The 23,385-nt window shown below is 57.5% G+C and overlaps 3 protein-coding genes across 3 annotated transcripts; 2 read left to right on the forward strand and 1 right to left on the reverse strand.

Moving 5' to 3' along the window:
* The first annotated feature begins 6,566 nt into the window (after positions 1-6,566).
* CD93 (CD93 molecule) lies at positions 6,567-11,405 on the forward strand. Its single transcript, XM_075749961.1, has 2 exons — positions 6,567-8,591; positions 10,217-11,405. Exons 1-2 carry the CDS (start codon positions 6,880-6,882, stop codon positions 10,233-10,235), a joined length of 1,731 nt encoding a protein of 576 aa, XP_075606076.1. The 5' UTR covers positions 6,567-6,879; the 3' UTR covers positions 10,236-11,405.
* A 4,671-nt stretch (positions 11,406-16,076) lies between these two features.
* THBD (thrombomodulin) lies at positions 16,077-19,495 on the forward strand. Its single transcript, XM_075749962.1, has one exon. The coding sequence runs from the start codon at positions 16,305-16,307 to the stop codon at positions 17,967-17,969; it is 1,665 nt and encodes a 554-aa protein (XP_075606077.1). The 5' UTR covers positions 16,077-16,304; the 3' UTR covers positions 17,970-19,495.
* Positions 19,496-20,572: 1,077 nt separating this feature from the next.
* SSTR4 (somatostatin receptor 4) lies at positions 20,573-22,532 on the reverse strand. The gene is made up of 2 exons (XM_075749963.1): positions 22,289-22,532; positions 20,573-21,862 (listed from the first exon to the last, which is right to left on the reverse strand). Exon 2 carries the CDS (start codon positions 21,812-21,814, stop codon positions 20,573-20,575), a length of 1,242 nt encoding a protein of 413 aa, XP_075606078.1. The 5' UTR covers positions 21,815-21,862; positions 22,289-22,532.
* Positions 22,533-23,385: the final 853 nt, after the last annotated feature.

Below are 23,385 nucleotides of genomic sequence, written 5' to 3' on the forward strand. Positions count from 1 at the left end.
CCGTAGGAACGGCATCTTTATAGCCGATACGTATGTCTGATATAGCTTTATTGTGGCGGTGACGGCGCAGATGCTTCCCCCGACCACGCTGAAGGAGGGTTGCACAGCTCCGGGTGTGCAGGAGGGCACCGGAGCCGAGGAGGGTTCCTCCGGCGGCAAGGACCTTCACCTCATGTTTGCTTCACCCCCCGACTGCAAACGGGAACCCGTTCACTGGATTTAACCCTTCTGTTCAGACAGAATTTCTGTAGATGACAAAGATTTCCGAGGAAGGGATTTTTTCATTGCTCTGGGTACGTACAAAACCAGGCACAGCAGAGCCCAAGTCCAGCTCAGGACCTCTTGGCTTGGCTGTACATAACAGCAGCAAAGCCTTTTATAAACGGAAAAAGCAAGTACAGATCCCAGACCTGAGAGTTTCAAGAATCAAGCAGTATAAGCAGCTCCCCAGAAAAACTGGGTACATCTACCACCGCCAGAAGAGAGGAGAGAGCAATGAGAAACCCAGCCCTGGTAACCATCTGCCCTTTAAACCACCCATTTAATTGGGGAACAAACTTCGTAAAAATAACATTTCGGAGCCATTCCCCAGTTGCCAATAAAGACAGACGCACAATTTACATGGGAAACTCATACCCAGGGAAATAAATGAAGGCAGTAAAACCGAGTGAAAAGGGAACAGTTTATGAGTTTGGCTGTGCGCTGCCTCTCCCCTCTCATCTTGTCCTCGCCACGCGGGTTTTAATTTTCCTCCCGCTCCCGTCCTTATTGTACTCCTCTTCCCTAGGCTAGGCCTGCTTGCTGAAGGACCAGCCGCTCTTTGCCGGTCTCACCGATACGAAGTAAGCTCAGAGTCAGTCACAAAGGGAAAACCCACAAAACCCATCGCTTTGGAAAGGAAAAAATAAAATTAATCGCTTTAGCCGGAGCTCGCGCAATGCACGCCTTGCCTAAGCAATCAATCGTTATATTGCTCCGAAAAAACAGGGGAAAAAGAAAAACATCGAGAACTGTGCAGCAGCACCCAGGCAATTGCGTTACAGCGGGGGAGATGTAAGGTCTCGGTGTCCTCCCACCCAGCCCACCAATACGCACCTAGCTGGAACCCAAACATCCTCCTCACTTAATAACTCTATAGTCCTTCGGGGTTTTCTTTGGGGTTTTTATCCTTTGACTGAATCTCCAAAGGTTTGCTAGGACCACCGCTCAATAAAATAAGAGTATTTCTTAGTCTCGGGTGGTCCAAGCGTTATTTGGGCGTGGGATTGACGTTTCCGTGCAGTTTTCCAGAATGCAGGACGCACGGCGACGTGAGGATGGAGACCTGGGTGCTGTGCAGAGGGGGATGCCATCTTCTCTTGTGTCTGCATGGCAATGCTCGCCCGTGAAAGAGGCTCCCTGCTGCCGCCTTCATACGCAGAAGCAAACGATTAACCTTCAGTATCGTGAAGTAGGGCCAGCTTGCCAAATTACAGTAACTTTTCCAAGTAAATGTCATTTTAAAGAGGTTTTCAATTGCTCTGGAGAAGGTAGCTACTTTCTGCAGGGATCTTTGCGGAAGGGGATGAAAACCAGAGCAGACTGCTGCTGGCCCTCGGTAATCCCTTCCTCAGGAGGAGGGGGAAAAGGTGTTTCTGAAGGTGAAAAACATCCCAGGGAAGCGCAGTTTTACCCGGAGAGTGGCAGAGGCTGGCACACGAGCTGTATTTTCCCTGGCCACGGCCACTGGCCCACAACTGTCGAATAACCCTTCCCGATTCCGTGGTTATCGCCTGCGTTTGCTCGTGAAGGGCTCCCCTCCCAAACTAGCAGAGCCTGTGAAAAAATTCACCAGCTCACCATCCGTGGAGACCCTGCCAAACCATTTTCCTGCTGAAACGCCTGTTTAGGATTCGAGCATCCCCAGCCCAGCACCCCCTTTTATCCAGACCCCCCCGTTCCAGCGTTGCACCTCGAACGGGCAGCATCGTCCGCGGCACAGAGGGAAAGGCAGGACAAATAAACAGAGGTGCACAGCACGATGCCCAGCCCCTTCATTTGGGGATAAAAAGCACTGTTTCTTCTCCGCCGGGCGGGCAGGAGAAGCCGGAGAGACTGGTGGGAGAGGGAAGTGCTCTCTTCATGGGGCTGCCTTTCATGTGAGCCGCTGATAACGTCTTATTTTAAAAAACAACCTTTGCTGTTCAAAAGCGTCCAGATCCTGGTGACCGTGGGATTTGCGTAGCCCGATGCAGGAATGGCTTTGCGGACCCGATGCTCTTCGGCACTGGGGTAACCGCATCTCTGGGGCGCTGCGGTCCGTCTGCTCCAGGAGAAACCGGAATAACACTGGCTATGGTCCCATCCATTGCTGGCTGCTCAGCCTCCTCCTCCTGCCATCGCAGCGGCTTTTTGCAGTGCCTCTGCTATCCCGGTGGGGAACGGACGCCGTGTTAGTGCTCCACGAGCCTTCCAGCTGCTTTAACAACTGAAAGCAAGGTGGAAACACGTCCTTCCCCTCCGCGCTGAGGCCCTTTCTTTGTTGCAGCCACTTAGAAAAACTAACAGCGCTAAAAGAAGGTCTTACGAAAATAATTCCGAGCGATTACCGCTAAAGAATGTGAAATATTTTCATTTGCTTTTCTTATAAAGTTGACTTTGTTGCATTTATTCACAGGGAGTATTTTTCTGGTGCAAAGGGACCTCCCTCCCTCCGAGGCAAGACCCGCCGGCTCCCTTCCCATGGACGTCTCCCGATGCTCGTGGCTGTTTGCAAAGCCTCTCTCCATCCGTCCCGTTACCCTCCGGGCTTTGGAAGTGGGTTTTCTTTTCCCGCCTGCCCCCTTGGATTCAATATTGTTTGCTTTTCTATTTCCTTCAAGGCATTTTGAAATAACCCGCGGGGTCTCCAGCAGTTAGGGCTAAAGCATTAAGCAGCTGGCTTCGTGACTCCTGGTGCTCGTCTCAGATAGCAAGCCCAACGGAGCGGGAGCAGGGAAGGACAAACACCTCCCCGAACACGGCTGCATCCAAAAAGTACGTCAGAAATAGTTGCTCTGAGTTGCCGAATGAGCAAGCTAACGGCATGCCTCGGCTTCATAATGATGAGGCCCTTAACAAAAATCAGTATTCTTCTTTACCCGACTGCAAGACAAGCAAATACACCTACTGTAGCCATAAAAATAATAATGATGATCGCTAGAAACTACCTAAAGCAATGTCCCGTTCCTGGTACTTTGGATTCTGGGTTTGTTACAGCCCTGCTAATTCCTGCTTCTTAGCAAGGGGCTCCAACACCGGCCACGAAGCATCATCCTTCAAAAATATTTAGCTGGAAAATGTTCCAGTCAGCTCTGACAGTATTAAGATTTTCTTGCTTTAAAAGCAGATGATAAAAATCTTAATATCCAATAAGGCGCTGCTGTAAATCATCAAAACTAAAGCGCACTCATGCAAATGCGCAGCATCCTCTCCGGTGCCCGCGTTCGGCATTAGCAGGAATCAACCCAGTTCCACATTGCCCAAATTCCCCAAAATTTCACAGGCAAAAAAAAAAAAAAAAAAAAAAAAAGTTACCCCATCCCACGAGCCTGCCCCCCGCGCTGGGGCTGCCAGGCCCCACTCCTCGGTTTACTGCACGCCACCGACCCGACGCCACGTCCTTGAGGACGTCCCTGGAGGAAGCCCAGTTCCTCCTATTCTTCTGCGGCTGCTGCTGGCGCAGGTGTCGTCCCCCCCCCTCGGCCCCATTGTCCTTGTCCCAGCCTTGGGGGTTTGCACAAACAGCCCTTGCTGATGTCAAGCAGACGGTACACGTTTCCTTCTTTGGCCTCGGAGAAACATTTTTTAACCGGTTCCTTCAGCAAGCTGATTTATTGCTTTATTTATTTATTTAAATGCATGCTGTTTGGCAGGATCTCTGGTCTCCAGAAGATAATTTGGTTTTGATTATTATCCGTAATGAGGGTTTATAGACTTGTTCAGCTGAGGGGATTGAGAAACAAAACCCTCTTTTAATTTAGGAACCAGGACTTTGATTTTCAAATGGGAACATCAGCCCCACGGAGAAGAAAATTTAAAAAGCGTGGTATATTTAGTAAAAAACAATAGGAGCACAATGTGTTTTTAAGTGACCAAAAACTGTGGGTAAAAATATTAGCATAAGCTTTGGAGATGAAGATCTCACTAAAAAGTGGTGGTGGGGAGAGGCTTCCTGTCCATGAAATTGCAACCAGCCCGTAAACAGCTCTAGCAGGAACATTCAAACATTTATTAAAAAAAATTAAAAAGCTACTGGAAAAAAAGTTCTTAGCTATATTTTTGCAAATCAAAGGAAAGGATCTGACACCATGGTCTCAATAAAAGAAGTTCTCTTCCCTGGGACAGCAGCCCCAACTTCCACATCTTCCACCCGAACAGACCTCATACACAGCCTAACAATAAATATCACCAGCAATTCATTAATTACTCTGCTGGAATGACCTTAAAAATAATTTCTAGTTGCATATTGAAGTATTTTTGGGTTTGTCCGTAACTCCAGCTTGGAAATGTCCGGAGGAGCTATAGTTAGAACCGGCCATTTTTTGTGCATGGAACTTTGGGTTGCTGGGGTAAATTGTGAGTTGAGCACTCGGCTTGTCCGACCATTTCAGCTGGAAAGAGAAAACACCAGCAATGTTTTTATAAAAGCAAAGACACACATTGGTTTAGCAGAAAGGAAATGCTTTTTTGTTGAGCTCTCTAATTTTGTACAAGTCGAAAGAAAATCCCCCCCATTTCTTCCAGTAGGAAACTCGGAATAAAACCAATTCGAGATGGCCTCAGAGTATTTTTTTCCTCCCAACACAGGTTTTCGGTGTGGCCGCTGACCCAAAATGCTCCATTTTCGGAGCATTAGCTGTGGGTCCCTGCATCTTACTCTCAGCTCAGAGAGGAGTGACACCTCCACGTCACCCAAATGATGCTTCTCTCTTTTTTTTTTTTTGTGCCATCCAGCAGCTTGCCACACTGTAGGGTGGCAGGAGAGGTTGGCGAAGGGGCTCCAGCTCCTGCCTCCTCCTCCTCTCCATCAAAGGTCTTGGCAACCTTCAGATGTGCCAAGACCCAAAACCCCAGCACCAGCACTTGCTGCTGGCCAGAGGACATCCCAGCGACCAGGGCTCTTCCAGGAACGCTGTACCTGAATAGGTTTGGGGGAGAACAATGGAAATCTGTAGTCTTCAGTACTGGGATTTTTGGAAACTTGTGTTTTTAGGGGTACTGAGCTAACTCAGCACACAGATAATCAACAAAGAGGAAGATTACTGGAATGAACATTGAATTCATGGTTATGATGGATGTTTGCTAAGCGTGAAAAGATAAGACTCGCAGGTCGAGGTGTTAGTGTCTGAGTTCGTTGCCGCGAGAGGGAAGCTCAAGGAGAAGACCCCAGGATGCAGAAGAGCGAGCGGACCGTCAAGCGAGGCAACTGGGATTAGGTTTTTGAAAACTCATGAGCTTTTTGCTCGTTTGCTATCCCAGCAAGCAGAAGGCGCAAGGAGCACCACATCTGGAGAGCTTCTCCTGAAGGGAGAAGGGAGAAGTCCTCCCTTCTTTGGGACAGCCCATCCATCTTCACCCTCCTGTCACCATCCTGACCTCTCTGCAGACACTGCTCCACGGGCACGAATCCGCTGGAAAAGGAGAGCTTTACAGTAAAATAAAAAATGATAGGTCCAAACCAGGACATGCCCAGGGTTGCTCAGATGTGCAAAATGTTGGTTTGCGTACGTGCACGGCCAGGTTGCGTGCGTGGCCGTGGCACCCAACGGTGAGCACACCCGCGGCAGCGCTGGGGCAGAAAAGAAGTTGCTGCGTTGCTTGGCATCTCCTGCTCTGAAAACAGATAACCACAGCAAAGTCTGTAAATATAAAGATATTTACGTTTCAATCACGCTGCTAAAATGCTTTTGGATCCTGACACGCTGTTGCAGAGAAGTAGCTTCAAGCCTTTTTAGGCGCTTTTGCAAGGTTAATGTTTGTTTAAACGTTAAGAGTGTGCTATATTAATGCCTTTGCCCTATTTCTGACAGCCTTCTGAACAGCTGCCGACGTCGGCCAAGCCCAGCTGCTTCTCAGCGCGACACCGGATCAGGGTTGAGTGATTAGCGACTTATTAACGTGGAGCATCGCAGCATCAACCCTCACTCGTGTGATGCTGGGGCAGTGGCTGGCCAGCGCTTCCCCTGGCACAGAGGGTTTGCTCTGGACGGCATCGGGGTCCGGCTGACCTTGGCTCTGTCCTGGCAGCCTGGACCTTCCCACGACCTAGCTCCTATTTCAGGGCTTATCCGTCTATTTAAAGCGCACGAAGAAGGGGAAAAATGCGCTGGAAATGTAGTGTGCACATGAGACACCGCGCCAAATATTCAGTTTCTTTTAGGAGCTGATAGCGAGGGATCCCACGGCTTTTTATTTTTGTTTTGTTTTGGTTTTTTTTCCCTTTTAGCAATACATGCTTGAAAACTATCAGGCCCTATTAGGGATTAGAAAAATCATCTGCTGGGTTGAGTGAGTAGATCAAGCCCTTGAAAACAACCAAAAAAAAAAAAAAAAAGCAGGAACCCGGCTAGTTTCTCCTGCAGAAAAGCGGCACCGGCCGAATCACAGCGAGCCGAAGCTGTAGGATGGGAGCGAGGAGCCCGCTGCGCCGGGGGGAAGAGGAAGACAGCGAGGCGAGAGCCTGGGCCGCCAACAACAACCGGCGAGCCAGACCACACTACAGGAAGCCGTAGCCTCCGGTGATAAATAGGAGACCTGGGAGCACAGGATGCGCGCAGGGTGAGCTCGGCGGGACGAGGGGATGTGAGCCGGTGGCTGACGAGTCCCTCCATCCGTCCTTCCGTCCGTCCAGCCGGCAGGATGGCCGTGGCCTGGCTGCTGCTGCTGCTGCTGCTGCTGCTGGTGATGGGGTCCGGCGGGGAGGACGCCGAGGTGGTCTGTGCCGGCACCGCCTGCTACAGCCTGCACCGGGCCGAGCTGGACTGGGGCGGTGCCCAGGAACGCTGCCAGAACAACGGCGGCAACCTGGCCCCGGCCCGCAGTCCCGCCGAGGCCGAGCGGCTGCGGGAGCTGCTGGCGGCGGCCGGCAGGCCGGGCCCGGCCTGGATCGGGCTGTTGCTGTCGCGGGGCCGGTGCGTGCAGCCGCAGGAACCGCTGCGGGGCTTCGTCTGGGCGGCCGGCGGGGAGCCCGGTAACTACTCGGCCTGGCTGTCTGAGCCCACCGTCACCTGCCTCAGCTCCCGCTGCGTCAGCCTGCGGCCGGCCGGCTCCTCCGGCGCCGCCGGCTGGGCCGACCGTCCCTGCCGGGCCCAGCTGCCCGCCTTCCTCTGCAAGTTCGTCTTCCAGGGGATGTGCGGGCCCCTGCCGCTGGCCGGGCCCGGCCGGGTCACCTACACCACCCCCTTCGGGGTGCGCAGTCCCCGGCTGGCGGCCGCCCCCTTCGGCACGCTGGCGGAGGCCGAGTGCGAGAGGGGCAAGGGCTCGGCCTTCGCCCTCTGCAAGGGGCCGCTGGAGGGGGGCGGCTTTGCCTGGCACCCCCCCGGGCCCCTCTGCCCCACCACCTGCGCCCACCACAATGGGGGCTGCCAGCACCGCTGCCTGGAGGCGCCCGGGAAGCCTCCGCGCTGCGCCTGCCATCCCGGCTTCACCCTGGCTCCCGACATGGCCTCCTGCTTGCCCGAGGACGCCTGCCACCCAAACCCCTGCCAGGGGACCTGCCGCACCGGGCCCGGCGGCTTCGAGTGCAGCTGCGAGGCCGGCTATGCCCTGGCACCCGATGGCCGCCACTGCCTGGACGTGGACGAGTGCCTGGCCGGGCCCTGCCAGCACGAGTGCCACAACACGGTCGGCAGCTTCGTCTGCCTCTGCTGGCCCGGCTACCGGCCGACGGGGCCGGGTGGCCGCCACTGCCGCGATGAGGATGAGTGCGCCCAGCCCGGCATCTGCCCGCAGCTCTGCCTCAACATCCCCGGGTCCTTCCACTGCGCCTGCCAGCCCGGCTACCAGCGCCAGCCCGGCAGCAGCGACGCCTGCCTGGACGTGGACGAGTGCCTGCGGGACCCCTGCCCTGGGCCCTGCCGCAACCTGCCCGGCAGCTTCGAGTGCCTCTGCCCACCCGGCTTCGTCCCAGAGGAGGATGGACGCGGCTGCCGCGCCGCACCCACCGCTGGAGAGGAGCCCGCGGGGGTCCCCAACAGCACCCCGCGCACCACGGGCATCCCACGGACCACGGGTGCCCCGCAGACCACGGGCAGCCTCCAGACCATGGGTGCCCCCCGGACCACGGGCATCCCCCAGACTGCGGGCATCCCCATCAGGGCGACGCTGCCGGCCCCCACGGCAGTTGGGTCGGCACCCGGCCCCGAGCACAGCGCCGACGGCCCCAGGCTGCTCCTCTACTACATCCTGGGCAGCCTGGTAGCCATCCTGCTGCTGGTGGCCTTCGCCCTGGCCCTGCTGGCCTGCAAAAGGAGGGCGGCCAAGCAGGAGAAGCGGCCGGCCAAAAGCGCGGCGGACAACTACTGCTGGGTGCCCGAGCAGCCGGAGAGCCGTGGGGCTGGCGGCGAGCGCAGGTAACGGCACCGGGGCAGCGAGGGGGGAGGCAGAGCTGTGAGCAGCAGAGAGTGTTTTTGCAAATTAAAAAGAAAAAGGGGAGGGGGGGTGTTATCTGTTCAACATGGGTGTGCATGTCCGAGAGCCTGTCCTGGGGTTCCTTGCAAAGCGGGAGCTGATGTCCCCCCAAAGGCAGGTCTCAGGGGGAAGGCAGCCCAGATCAGCCCTGCGGTTTGTAAACCAGCCACCGCTCCTCCGAGGGAAGGGTTAACAGGGACGGTGCTGCGGGGTTGGGGGGGATGGGGTTGAATTCACCCGCCAGGGCTGCTCCTCCACTCTGCCAAACCTCACTGTGCTTAAAAATAGCAAATTGTAAGTATCGATTCGTCTTCCTAAAGGAAAAAAGTTAATTTCATTGTTTCATTTGGTCTCCCCTACCTGGATTTGAAATGCCGACGTGCAAAAGCAGCAGCTTTCCTGCCCTCTCCCCGCAGCCCCCCCAGTCCTTTCCCATCCCAAAAGCAATGCCAGCGTCCCCCCTCGCCTGCCTGGCAGCAGCCAGCCTGCGCTCAGCCCTCGTTTCTGCCTTGTTCCCGTTGCAATGGGTTTGAAATTCTTGTGTCTTTCACCAGAGCAAGAACCGGTGTCTGCAGCCACAAGCAGGGTTGGGGTTTTTTAGAATTTGGGGTTGTTTGGGGTTTTTTTAGGAAAAAAAGATGTCACATCAAAGTAACCTTACTGCACCCGCTGAGCGCAGGAGGTGCACAGCGCAGGGAAAGCCGTTCCACCCGGCCTTGTAGACAAGGGGCCAAGGCAGAGAACGTATTGTGAAAAGGTGTGCAAAACTATGTTTAAACGAACCGCCCACCTGTTGCCAGTGTATTCCCTTCAAAACCACTTGCAAAATACAGAAAACAATGCTCTCCTTCAGCTGCAGCTGGATGAGACCAGACTTTTCCTGTTGGATCATACTTCTTGGGTAGGACCCCTTCCCAGCTGCCGGGGGTCCGGGCCGGGTGCATTTTCCATTCTTCCTCCTCTAAAGAATACACTGGGCGTTGTATATTTGCTAATTATTATCTATAAAACTTTAAAACCCCCTTTGAAGCAACTGCTTTCTCAGGGCAAAGTTGTTCCCCAGTCTTCCCCAGGTACCTAGCTTCAGCGAGCTGTTGATGCTGTTTATACTCAGCCACTCCTGACAATGAAACCTCTTTGAGCTGTTTCAGCGTGAATCCTCCCCAAAAAACTGAGGGCCACGGGGGCCATGCCTGCTTCCCATCGAGGAGTGCTACCTTCATTATTTACCCAGGCTCTACAAGGCAAAAAGGTGCCAGAAAAGAACAGGCATGTGATTTGAAGGGTACATACGTTTCCTGACGTTTCTGCTGGGTTTATTGTATACTTGAGGCTTAATTGCTGCAGAAATGGGAACCGAACACAAAGGAGTTTGCTTTAGGCAGCGACCTGCATCCTGTTCTTCCATGTGTGGAGGAAAACCCTTTCCTGCTGGTTTTTTTTGGTCTTCGTTTCTCCATTGTCAGATTTAAAAAAAAAAACCCAACCCAAACAAAACAACAGAGGAAAATGGAGCCGATAGAAATGTTTTTTAATGTTCTGTCCACGCTTCCTTTTCTCCGCACAGTGGCTGGGAGAAGCAGTGAATGCAGCAGCCGCATTCTTGGAAGTCCCGCAGAAAATTCATACCCTGTCACAACAACCCAGCAGAGCATTTTGAATACATGAATTAATTAAGCAAACGAATAATCCGACTGAAATCAGCGGGACAACCTACATACATAAAATTATGCCTGCGCTGTCGGGCTATGCCAGCTCGGGCTCTGGACGGGGAAAGGGCAGCCGCAGCGACGTGCCTCGCATTGCAGGGACTACTCGGTTTGCTTTATCGAAAGCCGAGGCATTTTCCAGACGTTAACAGTCTCGGGAGCTTTTCTGACTTATTTTTCAGTTAAGATATCAATTAATTGCTGTGTATAACACACTTATTCCACTATGAAAAAGGGAAAAGGGAGCATAAGCGCAGGCTCAGAGCTGGTACAAATCTGAGAGGCGTTACTTATTCCAGAAATTCCTCGGTAAAACCTGAATTCCTGATTTCTGTTATGCCCTTTTGTGTGTTCTGGTATGCGTACTGTATTACCAATGGAGTACGGCAGTGGGTCCAGCCCGCTAATTTGTGCCTAGGTTTAGTCTGGGTTCTCTCTGGTGGAATGATTTCCTGATGTAGCATCCTTCACCCCGGCGCGATTACACCTGGATAATCTCCCGTTTCCCTTTCTTCCTGCCACAAACCCAGCAGGAATGCTTTGATCCGTGTCCTCGGTAGGGAATTACCCAGGGCCCGGTGAATCCCGTGGGCTAAAGCAAATAGGAGCGGGACCAGACAGTTTGGTACCCCGTCTCACAGTCAGAGGAGACGGGACGTTCATCCCGGCCCACGGGGGTTTTACCGCGGTGCCCGGGGCAGCTACCTCTGCTCCCCGTTCCTTCCGTATAAACGAGGTGCCATTCTGAAACCTGTACCTGTCCTGCTGTCACCACGGCAGGCCGGGCTAGCCCCCACGTCCGAAATGCTTTGTACGTATCAACCGGTTTGTAACGTAGTAAGTGGTGTAATTTTTACGGTCCAGAATTAAGCAACGCCTCATCCTTTGTGGAAATGGCACGTCAGGACCGAACTTTATTTTGTCACCCGCACGGCACCACAGCCTCGCGAGCTGCCTTCAACTAAAAGACTAAGGTTATCCCGCACGTTGAATAACGCTGTATGTTGCTTTTCTGACGAAACACCAATAAAATCTCAACAGAATGCATCTTTAGTGGTTTTTAATAAATACATACGATACCAAACCCTATCGATTTGGTAGACATAATCCTTGCATTTCCTACAGTGGTGGCCGGTGCTAACAAATCCTCTGTCGGTGCTCATCCTGCGTGTAGCGTATGAGGGCAGAGAGCTGCTCTTCTGGCTCCGGTCAGCAACCGGGCACAGAAGTCACTCGATGAACTCAAACACGACAGGCCCCACCAAAGAAAGGCCATCCTGCAAAGGGAGAAGGTCACAAAGACGGGGAAAAACCCTCGACGACACGAAAACCCCGCTCGTATCACCCACGTCCGCAGTGGCGTTCACGTGGGGTTTTATCAGGCATTGACATTTGCCTTAAGTAGTGTTTAAAAACAAGAAAACCCTAAAAAAAAAAGAAAAGAAAGGGACGTTACATCCCATAATGGACGTGCGGTGCCTCCACGCATCAAACTCCAAAGAGCATTCCCAGAGTTGTTCTGCCCCATTTCCCCATTTCTGGGAAAGGTGCTGCAAGGAAACAGCCTCCACCAGAAGAATTTAGCGAAAAGGTACTGACTAATGTTAAAAGATAATCCACAAAATCCCACAAAATCCGACAAAGGGTCAGCCGCTGCAAAAACAAATGTTATAAATGCTCATTTCCTCTTTTTATCTTTTTTACCTATGAAATATTGCGTGGCGTTTGGCTCTCCCGAGCCCTTTCAAGGCTGCTAAGGGAAGCCGGCGTCTCGCCGAGCCGATTTGACAACGTGACGGAGGGAAAGAGCCAACCTGCGGCAGAGGAAAGATCCTTCGGCTTCCCTAAAGGAAAACCCAGCCTCAGGTGAAACAAGCTGCCGGGCAAGCGCACGTCTCGGAGATGTCAGAAGGCTCACCAGAAACAGGTAACGCAAATGCCCAGCCCCGGGGAGGCTTTAATCCCTGTGGGAAATGGCGCCGGCCGCTTTCCCTGGTTGTAGTCCAAGAATTAACATCAAACTATGAGCCAGAGGGGAAAAAAAAAAAAGCTGGCGGGACCTAGCTCAGCCCTACCCTACTCTGACATCGTACTTTCTGCGCCCGGACTGAAAACGGTGGCCGTAACAGACCGCGGAGCTGCGAGGCCACGGAGAAAAACCTATTTTCCCAGTTTTAACGAGAAAGGAAGACTCGCTCACCACCTGGAGCGACCTCGCCAGCCCTGCCTGCTCCCAAGCCATTGCAAACGCAACTCCCTACGTAGTGCTCCTAATTAATAGGCAGCCAATTAAGCACCCTCAGTGCGACACCCTACCTTGCAGGTCCCTACCTTGCCTGGGTGCCTGGCCGGGCATTAAGTCTTGTTTTTAGCCGTATTTATGTGTCCGACACTTCCTGCCCTTGAGATATTTTTCTGCCGCGCAGGGAAATTCACTTTTTGTGGAAGGGATTCCTGCCCGGCGCCTGCGGGACCACAAAACCCCAAGCAGATCCCCCAAATCCGGGAGAAGGGACCCCTGCGCAGCGTTAACGATCCCAAGCGCAGATCACGCGTAGATGGGAAAGCACGTACGTCATACCTCGTGGTCTGCTCTTAATTTTTTTTTTTTAGTCCCAACATAACAATTTAATATTATATTGTTAGGTTAGATTAGATTAGATATTAATTACATCACATTATATGAGATTACATTATATCAAATTGCGGATAATCGTCACACAATTCTCACATCAGGAACCTCATTTCCAAACTCCAACAAGCAAGCCAAGCAAACCCGCGGCACACATCCCCCTCTAACCGCAGGTCGGAGGAACTATTCCAAACACCCTCTCGCGGCGTTCCCCTGCCCGAAGGGTGACAACGACATTTCAGATGAGCCGGACCCCAGTAAAGCGAAAGGTCTCCCTCCTGTTATCGCAGCGGACAGCCGGCAACGTCTTGCAATAACTTAGCCTGGCGGAGGAACGTGATTAATCAACTTTTTCTAAAGGAAAAGCGGTATGTCAGCAGGAAGGGCATTTCTGGGTCCGTGAGTCAGCCCCTCGGGGCCGCGTCAGCCAACGCCTGTCATGCTTCGAGGCAACAGAGGGAAAAGATCATCGGACTCAAAAAGAGTTATTAAAACATGATTAATCTCGTTTCTCCTGCTCCGATTATCTTTCCCTTCTAGTGACAAGACCGACCCTGCAAGCTGTTGTCGGCGGGGCAAGGACGTCAGGGCGATGATCTGCGAAATTGTTTTGGGAGGACTCTCTTTTTTTCCTGGAACTTTTCAAAATATTTCTCATCACGCAGCCTTGAAAAGGAAATTTTTATCTGGTTTTGTAATTATTTAAAAAAATCAAAAAGAACAGAAATCTATTGGTGGGTTTTTTAACCTTCCGCCCATGACATTCTGTCTTCTTTCTTTTCCCGTTGTTTGCCCTGACCTTCCCCCCTCTATTTTGCTGGTTTGCTTCTGGAAACAGAAACAGAAAAAGACCACCAGAAAGGAAAAAAAAAAAAAAAGGAAAAATCAGTGAAAACTGGGGAAACAACAGGTTTTACTAACGCAAAGAAAGGTCGGCGTTACCGAGCCCTCCAGGAAACTTCTGGGAATTATCCTATTTAGGCGTTTTGTGGGGATGAAGGGGAACGAGCTCTTCTGGGGTGAATGATTTTATCCGGGGGGTGTGTGGCGCTGGGCGAGCTCACCCCTGTGCACGCTGACGCGTCCCTCCTTTCCAGGGGACGGAGGACGGGTGGGTCAGACCTACAGGACGTGCGTCACCTAGGAGGAGACGATGGCTTTGGGTTGAGGTTAGGGAACCCGGCTTGACCCCGGTGCGTGCCCCGGGCTTCGTTAGTGGAGAAAACGAACCTGCCCCGCGCCTGCCTTTCTGCTTGGGGTGATGAAATTAAACCCCACGGACATTTCTTTCCCACGCGCAGAGCTGAGAGAAGGTGCGGCGGAGGCCAAAGACAGGCAGGGGGAAAGGCGTCCCGTAAAGAGCACGAGCTCCTCTGCTCCCGTGTCGCTCAGGCAAGCTTTGCAGAGCTACCGAGCACAGCTGCCTCGGTGATGCTGCTTATTGGTATTGATTATCACTACTCTTTTCCCCATCTCTCCTATTCCGCGCAGCCTCACGTGAGCTACGTGAACCGCACCGGGCTGCAAGAGGACAAGACAAACCGGGAGAGTTTTAATAAAGTAATCTCCTTGCGATGGGAGAAGTAAAGAAATAGGGATTTGCTGCTCTGCAGGGGATCCCGAGGGCTAATTGCAGTGACTGAGTCTTTCAGTAAAAACACCACCCTCAAAATTGAAAAAAAAAAAAAAAAAAAGGGGTCAAATACCCTTTCCTTTGAGTGGCAAAGCTTTGCATGTTTGCTTTTCATTTTTATTTTGCTCTTGGCTACGTTCTGACAGCAGAGGCGGATCCTGCAAAGATAAAACCATGGAAAGGGTACAGCTGTTGAGAAAACAGCGGCAGAGGCGCCCGCGAGGAAGGGGAGCCGGCGCCCCGGGGGCTAGCCCCCCGCGCTGGGCAGGAGCACCGGGGATGGGGCCCCTCTCCCGGGGCTCAGCCCCAGCTCTCCCTGCACCGCTCCGGCAGCGCAGGAGCCGGGATGCCATCCCGAAGCGGGGCACGGCACGCTGCCCGCCTCTCCACGCCGGTTTTTCTCTCCTTTCAAGAGCGAGGCCGTGCCAGCTCGGTTTGTACTCGTGGCCGGGGGCTGATTTGCAAAGCCGGGGGAAATCCCACTTTTTTTCTGGCGTCCCATCTTACCTCAAACCCTCTGGGACTGCTTTGCTGGGCCGCAAAGGCACACAGAAATGGTGGGCCATCGCTGCTAACACCGCATCCTTCAAGCGGAGGCAAGGGCTGTCCCGAGTCCCTTGCTGCTATGGCAAAAATCAGTAAATCCCCGGGGACATCTCAGAATTTCTTTCCTCTTTGAAAAACCCACAGTTTTTTTCGTTAAAGCCTGACTTTGTCCCCGAAGGGCTGGCGGCCTGACCCCCGCCTTCACTCTTTAACGCCCAGATGAGCGCTGGGAGCTGCCATCGCTACAGCTCGACGCTCCGGCGCAGCAGAGATGTCCGAGCGACCGGCGCTTGTTCCCAGCAGCGTGGGTGCCAACTGCGGCCTCCCAGCCGCACGCAACCTCCCGCCAGCGGCAGACGGCACCCTGCGCTGTACCACCAGCTCTCGGGGACCCTGCCTCGTCCCCCCGGAGAGCGGCAAGCGATGGGAAGAGGCCAAGGGCTGGGCTGTGCCGCCTACAGCCCCTGATCCCGGCTGCCTTGAAGGTACAAAGGTATCCGGCGGTCCTCCTCGCCAGCGGGGAGAGGAACCCGGCGGGGCTGGGAGCTCTGACCGCCCGCCCGAGGTGCCCTCCGGCAAGCGACCTGCCCTCCAGCGCCGGTGCCTCTTTGCACCGGGAGAAAACGACGTTCTCCCCGGCTCCGCTCAGCCCCTACGCCCGCGTCCCCAGGTGCCCATCACCGCGGCGCCGGGAGAGCCGTCCCTGCAGCGGCCCGGGGGAACCGGGGGCAGCCCCCCCGCCTCTCCCCGGCGTGCTCTGCTCCTCCCAGCCCGGCAGCGGCGGGGAGCATCCCCGGCCGGGACCGGCCCCCGGCTCGGCGGGGAGGAGCCGGCAGAAGGCGGGGGGGGGGGGGGGGGTTGGGGGGGTTTTGGGGGGGATGTGCCGGGCGGCGGCCGGACGGCTGCCCCCGAGGGCCGCCCCCGCCCCGCGGCCGGGATTTACCCGCGGCCGGGGCCGCCCCCGCCGCAATCACTCCGCACAGCAGCGGCGGCGGCGGCGGCCCGTCCCCGGAGGCGCTTCCTTCCTGCGGCGGGCGGCGGGGAGGGCCGGAGCGCCTATAAATCGGGCGGGCGGGCGGGCGGGCGACGGCATGCCAGAGATTTGCGGCGCCGGCCGGCCCCTCCGCCGCCCGCCATGCGGCGGCTCCCGCTGCCGCTGCTGCTGCTGGCCGGGCTGGGGCTGGGGCTCGGGGGGCAGCCGGAGCCGGAGCCGGCCGCCCCCTCGGGAGCGCAGTGCCTGGAGCACGACTGCTTCGGCATCTTCTGGGCGGCGCGGCCCTTCGCGGAGGCCAGCGCGGAGTGCGAGCGGGGCGGCGGGCACCTCATGACCGTCCGTTCCACCGTGGCGGAGGACGCCATCGCCCTGCTGCTACAGAACCGGAGCGGGCGGCTCTGGCTGGGGCTGCGCCTGCCCCTGCCCTGCACCGAACCGGCCCGGCGCCTCCGCGGCTTCCAGTGGGTGACGGGCGACGGCCGCACCGACTATTCCAACTGGGCGCCGTCGGGGCGGCGGTGCGGGGAGCTCTGCGTGACCGTGTCGAGGGACCTGCGGTGGGAGCAACGGCGCTGCGAGGAGCCGGCCGACGGTTTCCTCTGCGAGTACAACTACGCGGGGAGCTGCCCCCGGCTGCCCCCCGCCGAGGGGCTGCCCGTCGCCTACGCCACCCCCTTCGGCGCCCGCGGCGGGGACTTCCTGGCGCTGCCGCCCCGCAGCTCCGCCGTCGTGCCGGCGCTGGGGCTGGAGCTGCTCTGCGACGAGGCGGGGGAAAGCGGGGGGCTGCGCTGGGGCCGCGCCGCCCCGGGAGCTTGGCCCTGCCGCCTGGCCAACGGCGGGTGCGACGGGGCCTGCGACGAGGAGGGCGGGAGGCCGCGCTGCTCCTGCCCCGACGGCAAGGTGCTGGGCCCCGACGGCCGCGGCTGCGGCTCGCCCTGCGCCGGCGCGCCCTGCCAGCATCACTGCGTCGTCACCGGCAGCAGCTTCCTCTGCATGTGCGACTCGGGCTACCAGCTGGCGGCCGACGGCAGCACCTGCGAGGATGACGACGACTGCGCCGTGTTCCCCAGGCTGTGCGAACAGGTCTGCGTCAACACCGAGGGCGGCTTCGAGTGCCGCTGCCACCGCGGCTACGAGATGCTGGAAGGGCGCTGCCGGCCCGTCTCCCGCTGCTACGAGGCGCCCTGCGAGCAGCGGTGCGAGGACGTGCCCGACGGGTACCGCTGCGGCTGCTTCCCCGGCTACGCCGTCGACCCGCGGGCGCCCGCCCGCTGCCTGCTCCACTGCAACCGCAGCCAGTGCCCGGCCCAGTGCGACCCGCACAACATGTCCTGCGAGTGCCCCGAGGGCTTCGTGCTGGACAACGATACCGACAGCGGGCAGGTCTGCGTGGACATCGACGAGTGCGACATGAACTTCTGCGAACACAACTGCACCAACCGTCCCGGCGGCTACGAGTGCCACTGCCGCGCCGGCTACCGGCTCGGCGACCGGAACGACTGCATCGAAATCCTGGAGGAGGACGGGGACGAAGCGTACTCGGGGGATTTCGGGCCCGGAGCCCAGACGCCCGTCCCCAGCCGGACCCCGCCGAAGGTGGAGCACCTCCATCCCGGCGTGCTGGTGGGCGTCACGGTGGGCTCCCTCTGTGCGGCGCTGGCCCTCCTGGCCCTGGGCTACCACCTGGCGAAGAAGCGCTGCAGGGCCCCCGCCTCCATGGATTACAAGTACAGTGGTGCCCACGAAAAGGAGATGGGACTTCAGCCGGTCGCCTCGGGGTGTGCCGCCTCCGGCCAGAAACTGTAGGGAGACCAGGCAGGACGGAGAGATGGAGGCGGCCGGAACCGGGTAACATTTACTCCCCCCCCTTACCCCAACTTTTTAATGAGAAGGAGAATTTGGGAAAAGCTGTGGTCACCCCACTCCCAAAAATACTCGCCGCTTTCCAGCCGGCTCTTGCAACACTCGCACCAGAGAGCGGGGAAGGTGGAAGGGACGGAGCGTCGACCGTGGGACGAGAGCAGAGCACGCCGGCCGCGGCCGGCTGGGTCCCTGCGGACCGTGGAAGGTCGCCTGGCTCCCAATCCCCCTCCCCTCGGCCGGGAAGCGTGCCGCTGGGCTGGAGATGATGATTTGCCGGGGGCGACAAGGAGCTGGGGTGCTCCTGCCTTTGTCTGGGTTCGGCTCAGCGTTTTTAAACTGATGGGTAATGGGAAAAGGAGCAAAGATCCTGTGGTCAGCACGTTGCCTCGCTCCTCTGCCCCCCTCTGCCTCATCGGCAGAAATCGCAGTTTTTGTGCGCGTGTGTGTGTCCCCCCCCACCTCTGGCAGCTGAGCCCTTGAGTCGCTCGTGACAGCGGGGCCCTGCTGAGCGCCGCCGTGTGAGGGCTGAACTGCCCCATTTCTGTTCCCTCTAACCCCTTTGGGGCTTGTTTCGGAGGCGCAGAGGTTAAACGGGGATACTGAGAACGCCAGGGTCATTTTTTCCGCGGTAGGAAAGGTGGTTTGCAGTGCCGGGGAGCCTCGCGTTCCCCGTGCGATTTCTTCCCTGATTTTCTGCCGTTGTTGGGTTATAATGTTTGTTTGGGGTTTTTTCACAAACCCACTTAAGGGACCCCTCCTATCCACTGGGGTTTTTTTTTTTCCTTTTTTTCCCTTAGTCTTGCCCAGGGCTGAGTCTAATCCATGTTGAAGCTCACGGTAAAACTTTCCCAGGGAGCAGGATCTGGCCCGTTGCTTGCTTCCCAGCTACGGACTGGGCAGAAATCTGGGAAACTCTGTGTTTTTCCAGCTCCGTCGTTCGGTGGGGAGACACGGGGCAGCTCTGCAGAGCTGGGCAGAGCTGGCGGGGCTGGGGGGGGGGGGGGTCCTGCCCCGGCGGCCGTGGCGGGGGGTGAAGCCGGCGGCTGTTGGTGCGAGCGGCGGAACGGGTGCTGACAGTTTTATGCCGGTGAAATATCAACCCGCAGCAACGCTTAGCTCTCCCACAGGAAGTTTTGCAAGCCCGGGGTCAGAACTCTTGAGGGCTGGATGCTGCCGAGGGGCTGCAAAACTCGGGGGGGGTGTGGGTGTGGGGGTGACATTCCCCCCTTATCCGCTAAAGGAGCGTGCTATCACGTGGCGTTTCCCCCTCCCGATACGCTGCAGCCTTCAAGGAAAATAAAAAGATACGTCTTGTATGAGCTGTAGCTTTCCTAATGTAAATGGTTTTATACACCCGGCACATTTGTAAATTCTTATTTATTTATTGGAAATATACCCTACGCGATGCACAATCACATGGTGATTTTGTGTGTAGACCAATAAAGCTTTTACAGTCTGGTTTATAGAAAGCTGGTAATGAAATATTCTTTCTCCCCCTCCCCGAAATGACTCTTTTTTCCTCACCGAGCACCGGCCCGTCTCGCAGCCAGAGCTCCAGAAGTCACGAACCTCTCTGGAGAAGAAAAAAAAAAAAAAAAAAAAAAAGAAATACAGGAGCTGTGGGCTCTTAGCGGAGCATCAGGCTGAAAACGTGCCCTGCTGGTTATTTCACCACGGTGATTAAAATAGAAGGAATGAGCCATAAATAATGGAGAACGAGACTAACATTAAAAGGACAAAGTTAAAAGCAAATAAGCTGGAAATGGCTAATTGAATGCTACCTCAGTGCTGCCAAGGCGGTATCGGAGCCCCGGAGCCATGCCTCAGCTCGGGTCCCTGTGGGTTTGCGTTCCAAGTGCCACTAGAGGTGATGTTTACCTGCGGCAAAGGGGGTGGCATTCGGGTCCTCTGGCCTTTCTTGCGGAAAATACAATTTTGGTCCTGTGTGTGCTAAAATCCCTTTGCCTGGGATTTTTGGGGTTGGGGGGGGAGGTTTATCGGTGGGACCTAAGGTTTTTTCCTTTCCTCAAAACCCCCTTTTATTTTTTTTCACGTAAGAGGAACCCAAAGGGGTCGAATTGGTCCTGTGCTCTCAACGCCCTGCAGAGCTGATGCAGAACTCCAGTCCGGCCCTACCCCCTCCCTCCGTGACATTCGTCGCGGGGCTGGTGGGCTTCAGGACTTTCCTCCGTCTTTCGGAGCGGGCCTCGGGAAGGAACGGGCCCGTTTGAGTTTCGTTATTCGGGAGGGGCACCCGCCCCGTGGCTAGTCACTGTTCACTAACGCCTTTGGGAATCCTCGCCGTCCCTGATCCCAGCGGAGGCTCCTTGCGGCAGCAGGTAACGGCACGTAATTACCCAGTCGACGTAATTAACTGTATCACGGGCCAGTCTTATGGCTTTTTATTTCGTCGAACTGCACGGCACGAGTGCGGACCGGCGGCGCGGGGCACGGTGGTGTGTCCCCTCTCCGGCCGGCCGGGGTCCCCTTTGCCCGTGCCCGGTGGAGACGCCCGCCCCGGGGGGCCGGCGAGGCGTGGGGGCACCCTAGAAGGCGGTGGTCTTTGCGAGGAGGGGTCCGGGCTTGCAGCAGGGCTCGGGGTGCACGGGCTCCTGCTGGCAGGGCAGGGGTGGGCACATGCAGCCCTTGCCCTTGTCGTCCCCCCGGGGAGCGGCGCAGTAGTCGAGGGGCTCTTCCTCCTCCTCCTCCTCCTCGGCGGACCCCTCCCCGGCGTGGCAGCAGCAGAGGCTGGCGTCAAGGCAGCGGCGCAGCACGCCGTGGAAGGAGTGCCGGAAATTTTCCGAGAGGAAGCCGTAGAGGATGGGGTTGGCGCAGCTGTTGGAGTAGCTGAGGATGAGGGAGGCGTTGTTGACGGTGGCATCCAGGCGGCCGGGCAGCAGGAGGTTGACCAGCTGCACCACGTAGAAGGGCATCCAGCAGACCACGAACATGGCGACCACCATCAGGACCAGGCGCGTCAGCTTGCCCTCGGAGCGCCGGCGCTGCTGCCAGCCCACCCGCTGCGCCACCGCCCGCATCTTGCCCACGATCAGCAGGTAGCACAGCCCCATGGCCAGCACCGGCAGCAGGAAGCCCAGCAAGGTGGTGTAGACCACAAAAGCGGCCGACCAGGCCGGGCTCGGCCACAGGAGGTTGCAGGCCACCGCTTGGCCATCGCGGGTGGTTGCCGTACCGGCGAAGATGGGGATGGGCGAAGCCACCAGCAAGGAGAGGAGCCACACGCCCCCGTTGACCATCTTGGCCACCCGAGGACGGCGGTAGGTGGCTGCCCGCAGCGGGTGCACCACCGCGATGTAGCGATCCAGGCTGAGGACGGTCAAGCAGAAGACGCTGGTGAACATGTTGAGCCCGTCGACGCCCAGCACCGTGCGGCACAGGGCCCGGCCGAAGGGCCAGTGGTGCAGGGCGGCCGACGTGGCCACGAAGGGGATGCTGAGCATGAAGAGTTCGTCGGCGATGGCCAGGTTGAGCAGGTAGATGTTGGTGGCCGTCTTCATCTTGGCGTAGCGCAGGATGACGAAGATCACCAGGGAGTTGCCCAGCAGCCCCAGCAGGCACACCAGGGCGTAGATGCACTGGATCACCACCATGCCCGCGATCTCGCCCGCCTTGCCGCCCCACTCCGCCTGCCCCTGCTGCCGGCCGGCCTCCCCCGCAGCCGCGCTGGTGTTGGGGGGCACCTCGGAGGCGGCCCAGCTGGATACGGTCCAGAGGGGCACGCCGGCCGCCTGGGCCCCCGCCGGGAGCTGCTCTGCGTCGGCGCTCATGCTGGGAGGTGGTCCATGGACGGGACGCCGCCGGGGACGGGTGCCAGCCTGCAGGCAGGGCACGGGCAGAGAGAGAAGGGGATGGGAGCCGCGGCGCGCGGCACATGCAAAGCGCGCTCCCCTGCCTTCCCCCTCGGATCGCGGCCACGTGCGTCGGGCAGCTCCGGCCGTGGCCCCCCTGCTCCCTCCACCCCCCCTCCCTCTGTGCCAGGGCACCTCCACGCCACTCCTCAGGGCAGCGGCATGGCTCTCCAGGCCGGAGCGTCCCGGCTGTTTGGGGTCTCAGGGGCTGTGGGCACGGCGGATGCGTTAACCATGGCTGGGGGCACTTTGGCCGCCAGCGCCAAACCCGGTGGCACGGCCTGGGAATCAGTGCCGCCGTCCGCCTTAACGAACCTCTGCAAATCTCAACGGTTTCTTTAACCCTCGCGGGGAAAGCAAGCAGAAGGAGAAACCGAGCTGGAGATATTTTACCTCTCAATCCTCCAGGGACTGAAAGAGCCTCCCGCCTCCGTCCCGGGGGGCAGCGGCAGGCGCTGGGAGATGCTCCGGTGGGATCAGCAGGCTCTTGGCGATGCGAAGTCCTGCTTGACCTGAATCAGATGACCAGACGAATCCGGACCTTTTAAAGCGAAAGACAGACCACGCTTGCCGGACGGGACGGCAGGCTATCCCCCCCTCGCCCCCCGGCCCCTTGTGCCACGCAAACCAGCTTTCCCCTTACGGATCGATAAATAAACCCAATCCGAGCTCCCGATTGCCGCTCTCCGCTTTCCCATCGCAAAATGAAGCCGCAGACGTACCCTTCCCCCTGCTCTCCTAGGCGGGCGGTGCGGTGCTGTGCTGGCTGCACCCCGGCGAGGGGCCGCAGCATCCCCCGGGGCTGCGCCGGGCCCTCCTGCCCCCCCGGCCGGTGCCGCGGCCCGGCCCCGGTGCTGCGGGCGCTGCGGCGGGCGGGATGCTGCAGTCCGGGCAGGGCGGCGGGAGGGACGGGACGGGACGGGACGGGACGGGACACCACCACCCCCCCCCCGCCTCCGCATCCCCCCCCGGCACCCACGGGTCCCTCCGGGGGCCGGCGGGGTGTCCCCGCCCGGGCAAGGCAGGAGATGCAGGCAGGTTGCCCTGGCGACTGCCGGCAGCCCGCCCCCCCCCCCCCCCCCCCCCGCGCTCGCTCCCGCATCCCTTCCGCGCATCCCCGCGTCCCCCTCGCCAACCCCCCCCCCAACCCGCTGCAAGGCGAGGGGGGGATGCGGGCAGGGCCCCCCCGGGCCTCGCTGGGCGGCAGGAGAGGAGCATCCCGCAGCACCGGGCCTCCCGACACCCGGGCGCGGGGCGGCGAGGACCAGCCCAAGCCCTGGCACCAGCTCTGCGCTGGAAACCTCACCCCAAATCAAAGTGCCCCCCGAATTCCGTGGTGCAGTGAGCAAAAAGGGGCAGAGATTGCATCTCTCTCTTTTTTCTTTTTTTGTTTTCCTTTTTCTTTTTTTTTTTTCTCAAGCAACTGTTGTGTTTGGGGTTTTTTTTTTTTTTTGGATGAGAGGGATCAAGGACATCTCTGTGTCAAGAAA

Source organism: Balearica regulorum, chromosome 3 (assembly GCF_011004875.1).
Source record: "Balearica regulorum gibbericeps isolate bBalReg1 chromosome 3, bBalReg1.pri, whole genome shotgun sequence".
NCBI lineage: Eukaryota > Metazoa > Chordata > Aves > Gruiformes > Gruidae > Balearica > Balearica regulorum.

Excerpts from the sequence above, each read along its gene's own strand:
- SSTR4 (XM_075749963.1), bottom strand. The coding sequence starts at position 21,814 with ATGAGCGCCGACGCAGAGCAGCTCCCGGCGGGGGCCCAGGCGGCCGGC.
- THBD (XM_075749962.1), top strand. The coding sequence starts at position 16,305 with ATGCGGCGGCTCCCGCTGCCGCTGCTGCTGCTGGCCGGGCTGGGGCTG.
- CD93 (XM_075749961.1), top strand. The coding sequence starts at position 6,880 with ATGGCCGTGGCCTGGCTGCTGCTGCTGCTGCTGCTGCTGCTGGTGATG.